The following is a 10445-nucleotide window of genomic DNA, read 5'->3' as shown; positions in this document are numbered from 1 at the left end:
ATTGTATAATATGAGGCATAAAACGTCATAGTATAGTATGGAATAAAAATACCAAAAGATTTTTTATGGCATAAAAAACATTATAGTATAGTAAGGCAAGAAAACGTCATAGTATAGTAAGGCATGAAAATGTCAAATAATGTCACAGTATAGTAAGGTATTAAAATTTCGAAATACTTCATAGTACAGGAAGGTATAAAAACTGCCAAAAATGTCATAGTATAGTAAACAATAAAAGCGTCATAGTATATTAAGGCATAAAAACGTCATAGTATAGTAAAGCATAAAAATATCTAAAAATGTCATAGTATAGTAAGGAATACAAGTGTTAAAAAACATAGTAGTAGTAGTAGTAGTATATAGTATAGTAAGGCATAAAAACTGCAAAAAACGGCATATAGTGGCATAAAAACATCAATAACGTCATAGCATTGTAAGGCATTAAAATATAATAGTATAGTGAAGCACAAAAATTTCAAAAAACGTCATAGCATAAGAAAGCATGAAAATGTCATAAAACGTCGTATTATATTAAGTCATAAGAACTTCAAAAAATGTCACAGTATAATAAGGCATAAAAACATCATAATATAGCAAGGCATAAAAATGTTTAAAAAAACGTCAAAGAATTTTGTACGGCATAAAAAATGTCATAGTATAGTAAGGCATGCAAATTTCGAAAAACTTCATACCTGAAGGCATGAAAAACATTATAGTATAGTAAGGCATAAAAATTTCATTGTATAGCACAGCATGAAATATCATAAAATAATAAGACCTAAAAATGTCAAAAATGTTATTTATTAAAATGTCGTAGTATAGTAATATAATATAGTATAGTATGACATGAACATTTCAAAAAACATCATAGTATAGTAAAGCATAAAAAAAGTCATAGTATAGTTAGGCATAAAAACATAATTTTATAGTAGGGCATAAAATGTCATAGTATAATAAGGCACAAAAAGACATTCAGTGAAGGTGGTGTGTATTCAGTGTTTTATTAAACCATTCCATATACAAAACTTAATCCACATAAGTTACAATTTATACATACAACTGTAGATATACATGTGTAACATAATGCTAAAGCTGAATAAATAACCACAATAATATTCAAACAGCTTGTTTCAAATTTACATTCTGCTCATTTATTTCGGCGTAAATACACATAGTCACGCCCCCTTGAATAGTGTTTGACTGGAGAGTATGAGGAGAGTTTTCTGCTTTACTTTCACCATTACTGTCATAAATAAAATAAAAATCTGTAGGAAACTGTTATCCACACTGTTAATGACCTGTCAGAAAAAGAACATAAGGCAAGATGAGCATGCTTCCCTTTTAACCCAACAAAGCTTGGAAAAGAACTACAGGCAGTCATTTTACTCCGACCCCTGAAAAACAGAAGCTTCACAGCTGCAACTAGCTGGTTCGACTGTGGTAAAGTTTAGTTAGTATGTCTGCTTAGAGGAGTAACACACATACTGACATCTACCACTGTCTCTCTAGCTTAAGTAGTGCTGGGGAATGGAGAATACTTCACTTTGATATAACTTCTTTCAGCAAAGAAGCACCACAATAATCAAGTGATAGTGACACAGAAAAACCCACTAAATATCAGTCTACCTGTAGTGGTAGAGCTCATAACTTGATAAAATAAATCTGTAAATATTTGCAGTTTTGTTTTTGCTTTGTACTCCAGCCAGCAGACTAGGTTTGAAATGAAAAAAAGCTCTAGTTCAGGGGTTTACCAACCGTTTGTGGCTTGTAAACCTTTGAAATGAAGTGTTGTCTGTTTGTGTTCCCTCATTCCAGGTTACTGCCTGCTCAAAATACAAATAGCAGCTAAACCACATTCCTTCTCAGCTTGTTTAATTTGAAGAATTTTTAAAAGCCAGAAGAGGAGACTGCTTGCAGTATTTTTAAAAGAAGCAAATATTCTAAAGAAAAGTTTGAGAAAATAGATACAATTTTGTGTAACAGAAATATTTTCTCTCTTCCTCACGATCATATGTGACCCTTTATTTTGAGACACGTTGGGGGTGCCACACAGAATGGGAACCACTGCACTATGAAGTCCTGACTTTCAACAATCCAATATGGATGGAAATGTCCTATGGATGTGAGCTCAACGTCTGCACTTTAATTTGACAGCCAGTTTCACTTGAAATCTAGTGTGCTGGAGTAGAGTAGATATCACCATCCAAATACTCACTGCAAGGTAAATACTGAACACGATGTGTAGGTTTGGACAGTACTAAGAATATCTCATACAACAAAACACACAAAGACGTAAAAACAAATGGATGCAATAGTCCTCTGTTGTAACATCAGTCCCTCAGATGCAGAAACAGTCCAAACAGTGAAAAAACAGAGTGTGATGTTATCTTGGCACAGACCAGTTAAAAGTCCACATTAGAAAAAAAAGCAAGTCAGGTCAGTTACTGCATGGCCTCTTCACTCATGAGGTCCCAACCTTCACCCTCTTTGGAATTTCTATAATTTCAACCCCGCTGAGTCGAAAGTGGTCGAATGTTTTGGCACAAAAATCAGTTAGTAACAGCATCTTATCAGCCTTGCAGATAAGCATGTAAGAAATGTTGCCAGAGAATATTGTCATAAATAACATGTTATGTAAGAGACTTCGATCCAGAGATTTTTAACTTCATAGGAAACTGGATGTTCTGGAGCATCGCATAAAAACATACAAATTCTGAACATTAACAGAGTTACAGTGGCAAGAAAAAGTATGTGAACCCTTAAAAAAATTACTTTTTTTCTGCATTGATTGGTCATGACATGTGATCTGATCTAAGTCACAAATGTAAACAAACATAGTGTCCCTACACTAATATTACACAAACAATTATAATATTTTGTGTCTTTATTGAACACACCCATTAAACATTCACAGTGCTGGTGGAAAAAGAAAGTGAACTCTTGGATTTGATAAGTGGTAAAACCTCCTTTGGTACCAATAACCTTAAACAAGCTCTTCCAGTAGCAGCTGATCAGACCTGTACAATGTTCAGGAGGAACTTTGGACCATTTTTCCTAATAGAACTGCTCAGTTGTATTCTTAGGATGGCCTGGGCTCTGACTGGGCCACTCCATTTTGTTAATGCCATTAAGCAAGGGGTTCACACACTTGTTCCAGTCTAAATTGTCAGTGTTTCAATGTTTTCGATATGGACAAGACCAACAAAATAATTTGTGTCTTATTAGTTTAAATAGAGTGTGTTTGTGCATAATTGTAACTTGGATGAAGATCTCACTGTATTTTAAGACAAATTTATACGTAAATGGAGATCATTCCAAAAAGGTTCACTTACTTGTTCTTGCCACTTTAAAACAAATTAATTCAGATATTTTCTTAGTATGGCCTGTTTGTCCAGAGAGTGTGCTTACGTGTCGATCTGCAGTGCACATTTACAGAAGTGTGTGTACTCATCAGCGTGAAACCAGTGAATGGCTTTTGACCAGCTCAGGGCTGCCCTTCCTGTCTCTGTGCTCCAATCACATGAGGGTTGAACTGAGCGATGATGATGGTGATGTCATCACGGTACATGCGAGCCAGCTCCTCAGGCAGCGACAGCATTTTTGACAGCCTCTCGTGGTCCACTGTGCCAAACTCGTTGTTTCCTACTGCGTGACGCATCAAGTGGGTCGACACATTCTGATCCTCGAAAGCCGAAGACACACGAGCCTTCCTCTCTTCGAGAAGCCCCTGCATCTGTCCGAGGGTGACCCTGTAGCCTCCGACTTTGAGTGGCTGATGCTGGTGCACCCCTGTTAAATACTCCCCCACAATACGAACGACCTCTTGTCTGTGGAGGGTCTCCCAGAGGCCGTCAGAGCCGATCACCTGCAGGGACAGACAGAGAAGAGTCCATAAACACATGAGGGTTAGGTCAGTACATGAGATTCATTACAAAACACCATATCCATTTAGAAAAATGGTGCCACTGGAAACTCAAAGAAAAACTTTTTTTTTTTCCAAATACAACCTTTGTCTGAAAAGGTTGTTGAGTTCTCATTTCAAACCAACCAGAAAAAAACCATACAACATGAAATTATCAGCCCAGACGCAAGACAGATAGTTTCATTTTGTAATTTGGGTTAGATCTCAGAATTAATTAGCTGTGAGTGATAAAATCTGCTGGTTATGGTTGTTATCAAACAGTGCATTCAATGTTTCCCATCTTAGAGTGAGAGGCCAAGTCTATAATGCGTCTTACTTTTATTCTAGCATTTTGTAGAGGGTCTCCATTTTGTCAAACAATTCAAAGATGTGTCGTGTTGTGCTCCACAGTTATGCTGGAGAAACAGTCTGCCAACCAAAGCCTTATAGGCAGTATTAAGAATGGGGACTTCATCTTCTTAAGCTAAAAATCCCCTAATTATTTACTTTGGTAAATAATGTAATGCAGCCTTTATCTTTTGGTAACAGATATACAGAAGATATGCAAGTGATGAAACTGTGTTGCTGCTTCTTCTCTCACCAGGAAGCGATCCTGTGGTCGCAGTTTGTAGTATGTGATCTCAGGCTCAGCGGTCAGATAGGGTGGTGTGTGATAGTTGGGGGGGATAAACTTGGTGTGTTCGTTTTCATGGAGCTGATCAGGTCCAGACTCCAACACGCACTTCTGCAATTCAATACTCCACTTGAACTTCACATCTCCGAATGCACGGAACGGCATGAGCAGGCCGAGCAGCCGGTCCTGATTTAACAAAGAAGAAAAAGAGGTTTTAATAAATGCTATAATAACAACCACACTGACGAAAAATTAGTAGGTGTAGTACCTGTCGTATAACCGTCTTTCTCTCTGATGGAGGATGTTCACCCCGAATCCGAGCCACCTCATCATCGTTCTGAGCGCTGTGGTCATTAGAGAGTGTGTGGGCGCTGAATGTACCATCCTCCTCCTGCACCCCCAACACTGCTCGAGCATCTCCTGCATTGGCTATAAACCTTTAGGAACAGAGAGGGGAGGAGCAAGAGCACAAAAATGCTTAAAATATTTGACAAAATATTTTACCTTTACAGAACAACTCTTTTACATCAGGAAATATCAGTTTTCTTAAAATTCATGTGTGTATTCATTCTACGTACAGGTCTGATCCATCGATGTGAGCCACACAAGCCGTTGCTCCAGAAAAGGCCACTCTAAGAACCCAGTAGTGCAGGAAGGCATTCGGGTCTCCAACCTGCATGGCAAATTTACACTGTGAGCCTCCACACAGGATACATCAGGGGTATTCAATTAAAATTCAATTAGTAGAGTTTCCCTTTTCCTTCTTTTTTGTTAACTCCATTTCAGTCTTAAAAGTCTTAACCATTTTTATAATAAACACTCTCACTCTCAACACATCTTAACAAAAAAAACTTCCTTTACTCTTTCCTTCACTCTTATATCCCCTTGCCCCACTCTTCCCACTTATTTCCCCACTAATGTCTCATCCATAGACTGTATCATCTGTTTTGGCTCCCTTCTGTGTGTCTCACTCACTGACTGGAGTTGTAAAGTTTGGCTGAGTAGCATCACATGACCAGTGCCATAAAGGCTACAAAAGCTGCGCTTGTGTCATTATTCTCAATAATTTATAGGTTATAAGTCTCGGTCCGGATAGGACGGCATCTGGGTCCAGGCCCGGACCACAGACCGCCTAGTAGTGACCTTGGTGGTACATAGTTTAAATTACATGCAGGTCCAATGACACCTGAGCTCGTCTTTAGACCATTAAAGTTTAAATTTGGATGCTCACAGTTTTTACTCTGCTGCCATGAGGCAAAGGTGTTATCCAATATGTATCTTAAGAAACTCAGAACTCAAGTCCTGCACTCGGAACAAATTTAATGACATTAGATTAGATGATTAGATTAGATTAGATTCAACTTTATTGTCATTGCACAGAGTACACGTACTAAGACAACGAAATGCAGTTAGTATCTAACTAACTGCATTTCGTTGTCTTAGTACGTGTACATGCAATATGATTCAGACTATCAATGCTTGGGAAATATAATTCTTTAACAGTATTGAATTACAGTAGGCTATGAAAATGTACCTAGTGGAAGATGTGTGTGTGTATATTGTCATAGTGCACTGGCTTCAGGTAAGAATACTGTTAGTAAAGTAGCAGATAAAGCCTTGTGAGCTTCATTTACATGTATTTTACATTAATTCATGTTAAAAGTAGGTCCAAATGTAAAACAGGTAAATTAAAAATAAATGAGAACCATGGCAGCCCTAACGTCAGAACTTTAAGTCTGTTGTAGTCTTAGATAAGGTTATTGAGGAGAACATCGTGAGTTCATCATTATAACAATATTCTTTTAGAGGACCTAGCTTCACTGTTTCACAGCACATAGTTCTGACCTGAGCCTCCAGAGAAATGTCATTGTCCAACCTCTTGAATGCACTCAGGAGGGCCTCGCGGGTGTCTGGAACTTCGCCTGGGCTGAAAACAGACAGAGAGAGCAATATGTGTGAAGCAGAGGGAGGAAGCCAGAGGTCGAGAACAGAGACCAACAACAGCCCTATTGGCAAAACAACAGATGGGCCAGTGTGGGCGTCTTGTTACAAGGTACAGATGAAGAAACCAGGAAGTCCCGTTTAAAATGTTAGCAAAAGCTAAGAAACTGGGCAGCAATTTATACTCCACTAAAGCAGGATTGGTCACAGCAAAGGGTCACAAGGTACATTATGAAAGATATTACATCTGTCATTTTTGATTGGTCAAAATAGTGCTTTGCACAAAGGCAAACACTGAGGTGTGGCAACACAGTGGTGTAACTGAAATGAATTAAAAGATATGCATTTTTTTGCGACAGCACTGCTGCTGAACCAAAAGGCCTTTAGACTCTGTCATATATCCTTCATTTTGTTGTCCAGCCCTCACCTAGTGAGATCTATTAACTCCTGCCAGTAGGTTCGGAGGCTGTTGAAGTAGAGCTTCTGAGCCTCCCTGCTGAAGTAGTCATTGGGGTGTTTGTGCCACTGCAGGATGGGACTGAGGGCCCTGCCTGCCTCTACTGCTGCCTCAAGATCACACAGTGTGTTGTGGGGCAGCAGAGACACTGCTATGTAGTAAAACAACCTCTCACTCAGGGCCTGGCAGAGAGGAGGACAAGAAGAAAATAATGTTGATGAAACACATGATACACAAGCTAAAAAACAACAACATAGAATCCTCTGTATGCTAATACTTACAGCTGTTTACAGTTTATAGCCTGAAACTTTACAGAGCATGACGTTGTACCTTAGGTCATTATTACTCTGCCATACACAGTGGTAAATGTGACAGTAAATGTTTAATTATTGAGGAAAATATGATAATAATCTGGTGACAAATGGATTTGAAATATATGATTCATTTCCAGAGTATGAAATGAAAGTTCAAATTACTAAATTTCCCGATAACCTCTGATGACTAAATGGGAGAAGTTCTTATATTAATACTACTGTGTGTGAGACATCACTGGATGAGAAGTTCTAATATAACATGCTAATTGTCAAACAACTCAAGAATCTTTAAAATAAAATCACAGTAAACAGAACATTTAAATGTCAAGTAGCATATAGTAACACAGTCAGCTTTACCTGAGCGCAGGCACAGCCAGCATGGCCATCAAACACACCCAGCAGCATTCCTCGTGTCTGCAGGCATGTGGCTGCGCTGCGACGATCCTCTATAGGGGCGTTGGCTGGTAGCTGATTGCTCTCAAAACCCATCACTGATGACACATTCTTTCCATCAAACTCTGGCACCTATGATCACAACACATACACATGGTGAGATGGAAACTTGAATGTAGAATGGGCGATAAGTGTTTTCTGCATGCATGAACGACCCACAAACCTTGAAGCTGTACTCGTTGGCTTTAAGAATGGAGTTGACCTGTGGAGGCGTGAGGATGTAGCTGCGGAGGATTGAGGCTGTCTGGTAACTTCTTGAGTGCTGGTGACTCTGCCACATGTGGGGCAGCCGTCTTGAGGCAGGTTGGTGAGTGACAGGTGCTAAATGGGACTGGTGTTGTTGGCATGGTAACAGACTGGAGGCCAAGACCTTGGTGCGGGGCAAAACCCTGAGCAGCTGCGATGTCACAGGCATGGCTGACGGTGCACAGAAGGCACACACAGAAACAGTGCACCACAGATGTATTTACACCTATTGAAGAGGCAAGTACACACAGAACTCTGAGGCACAGCAGGCAGATAGCAACATCTGGATGTACCTTTAACCAGATCAATTTAGCTACTGAGGACAAAGTGTTCACTCTATGGACCATTAAGCAAACAATGTGCAAACGGAAAGATTATGTGATGAGGTTTTGAAGTTGGGACAGATTGACGCTAGCAGTGCCTTAAATAACCCCCTGCAAAACAACAAACGCTGGTACATTTCGTGTCTGAATAACCTAACAGTAACCCATTACACTGGCAAGTAACGTGAGCAATTCAGATTAAATCAGATCAATGGTTGTTCATTAACTCCATGATGTAAGGGCTCTGTAGAAACCTAAACCTCTGGAGACTTGCATCCTATTTCTCTGCCCCTTGGATGGTCATCTAGCCTAACTTTAGATGAAACTTGATATCATTCCAAAGTGGTGAAATACAGAAATAAATGTGCATAGATATCAGTGGCAGCAAATCAAGTGAATTTTCTCACACCAGAAAGGAAGGGTGTGGAACAGGTAAAAAGGAGAGATCAGAGTTGGACAGCACGTTGGTAATGGTTGTGTATGTGTGTGGAGAAGATGTTTTCATGCCTGTTAAATTTTTGTGTTTTTATTATCATTACATTAGTGCTGCATTTTGTGGCAATTTATATACAGTATACTTACCAACAATTTATATCCACTCAATTGCTAGTTTATTTGGTTTTATTTGACACTTTAAATCAATCATGGTAGGCTAAAAAACTGAAATATCTCTGTATAATGCAAAACAGCTGAAGAGCACCACAAATGACATCCTCCAAAATGATTATAAAGTTGAATCAACACTTCTCTAAAACAGTTTCAACAAAAACTGAACATCATAACCTTCATGAAGGTAGAGTTTATTTCAGGACTGTTGTATTAGACTGGATTAGTTTTGGCTAAGTGTATCTAATAAACTGCCAACTGAGTGTATTTGTAAAAGGACACTGGGAATGAAAACCCTTGGATGTACTATTATAACTGTTGTTGACATGTCATATTAGATCCTTATGCAAAAATACATGGCCGACATTTGTGATGACTTGGTTTCAACAAAGTTCACTTTTTTTGTCCTCAAATCTGAAGAAAATGTATAGTAGAGACAGCACCGCCAGAGGATGTACCGGCTTGAGTTACCACTCTGCACTCCTCCCTAACGATAGGTCAGCAGTGTTGCACGCCTTGCTAAAAATAGCTTTGGCATGAATTTCAGCCCTGACATTTGGATCTTGAGAAATGTTCTGTCTGGCCATGGCCTACTGAACTAGATCCTGGCTGCGTCTCTCCATATAATGTGTCCTTATTGCATAATCTAAGTATATCTGCAGCCACTCGGAGTGAGATCTACTTTAAGTCAGTCTCATGCAGTAGCAGCACAGATGATGACAGCTCAGTTGCTCAAACGTTTTAGTCAAAATATCCTAAAAGGGCTGACCCCGCTGCGTTGAACTAAACTAGGGAGTGAAAAATCCTCCCAAAAAACAGTGTATGAGTCATAGAGAGCAAAGGGGGCCCGTCCCAGCTCTGAGCTCTGCAAGAAAGTTGCCATGTTTATTGACATCACTAGCCTCCCCTTGCTAGTAGCAGAAGCAAGTCTTTTCAACGCAAGCTAAACTCAGACCTGTTAGCGGGATTTGCAACATAGAAGATCAGTCTCAGAGCTGAGCTGACCGCATATAAGTCTCATAAGCGGTGCCACGATATGACATTAACAGAAAATTAACAAATTAGCTCTTAAACGGATACGACGTGCGTCTGTCAACTGTGCAGAGCAGCCAAATTCATGCTAACGGAGGCTAGTGGTGCCTGGGTTACACCCACCAACTCCCGTCAAACTGGATAATGTCTGCTCACGTAGGAGATGATTACACCAGCTGAAAGCCCACTAGACTAAACTATGTATGAATGCAGAGCAAAAACTCAGACTCACCTTAACTGATGGAGGTGAAGAAGTTACTGAAGTTCATGTCTTGACACCGATCCTCCAGTTCGTGTGATTCTGGAGCGCTGCACCGCAAACTGAACGCTGATTGGCTGAGCGCTAACAGCCGCCGTGACGTCACTCCCCATCCCACACGCACGGACTGATCAAAATTCAATTTTTTAACATTCCACAAGATGTTTGGAGATGTGGCAGTGATACTGTGAAATCATGCAATATCAAAACACATTTCATCGTATCATTTATCTGTCCTATCATTTCCCATTAAAGGGAAAGATGGACTTGAAATCAGCT

General features: G+C 39.6%; 1 protein-coding gene across 2 annotated transcripts; it reads right to left on the bottom strand.

Moving 5' to 3' along the window:
• Positions 1-976: 976 nt before the first annotated feature.
• pdp1 (pyruvate dehydrogenase phosphatase catalytic subunit 1) lies at positions 977-10229 on the bottom strand. Of its 2 annotated transcripts, none has more exons than XM_023400781.2 (9): positions 10140-10229; positions 7864-8172; positions 7605-7772; positions 6904-7115; positions 6381-6462; positions 5114-5208; positions 4804-4972; positions 4503-4721; positions 977-3865 (listed from the first exon to the last, which is right to left on the bottom strand). In XM_023400781.2, exons 2-9 carry the CDS (start codon positions 8113-8115, stop codon positions 3485-3487), a joined length of 1578 nt encoding a protein of 525 aa, XP_023256549.1. In that variant the 5' UTR covers positions 8116-8172; positions 10140-10229; the 3' UTR covers positions 977-3484. The 2 variants fall into 2 exon arrangements, with proteins under 2 accessions (XP_023256549.1, XP_023256550.1); XM_023400782.2 differs by having other exon boundaries at positions 7864-8117; positions 10140-10223.
• Between the last annotated feature and the right edge of the window lie 216 nt (positions 10230-10445).

The sequence above is a fragment of the Seriola lalandi genome, unplaced genomic scaffold, assembly GCF_002814215.2.
Source record: "Seriola lalandi dorsalis isolate HSWRI2012SDOR001 ecotype SW California unplaced genomic scaffold, Sedor1 jcf7180002052955, whole genome shotgun sequence".
Taxonomy (NCBI): Eukaryota; Metazoa; Chordata; class Actinopteri; order Carangiformes; family Carangidae; genus Seriola; species Seriola lalandi.
The sequence above is the reverse complement of the archived record's forward strand: the minus strand, read 5'-3'. Positions and strand labels throughout refer to the sequence as shown.

Coding starts and splice junctions, on each gene's coding strand:
- pdp1 (XM_023400781.2), bottom strand. CDS start 8,115: ATGCCTGTGACATCGCAGCTGCTCAGGGTTTTGCCCCGCACCAAGGTC. Junction 7,773..7,863: donor CCAACGAGTACAGCTTCAAG/GTTTGTGGGTCG, acceptor TTGTGATCATAG/GTGCCAGAGTTTGATGGAAA. Junction 3,866..4,502: donor GACCACAGGATCGCTTCCTG/GTGAGAGAAGAA, acceptor CTGTCCCTGCAG/GTGATCGGCTCTGACGGCCT.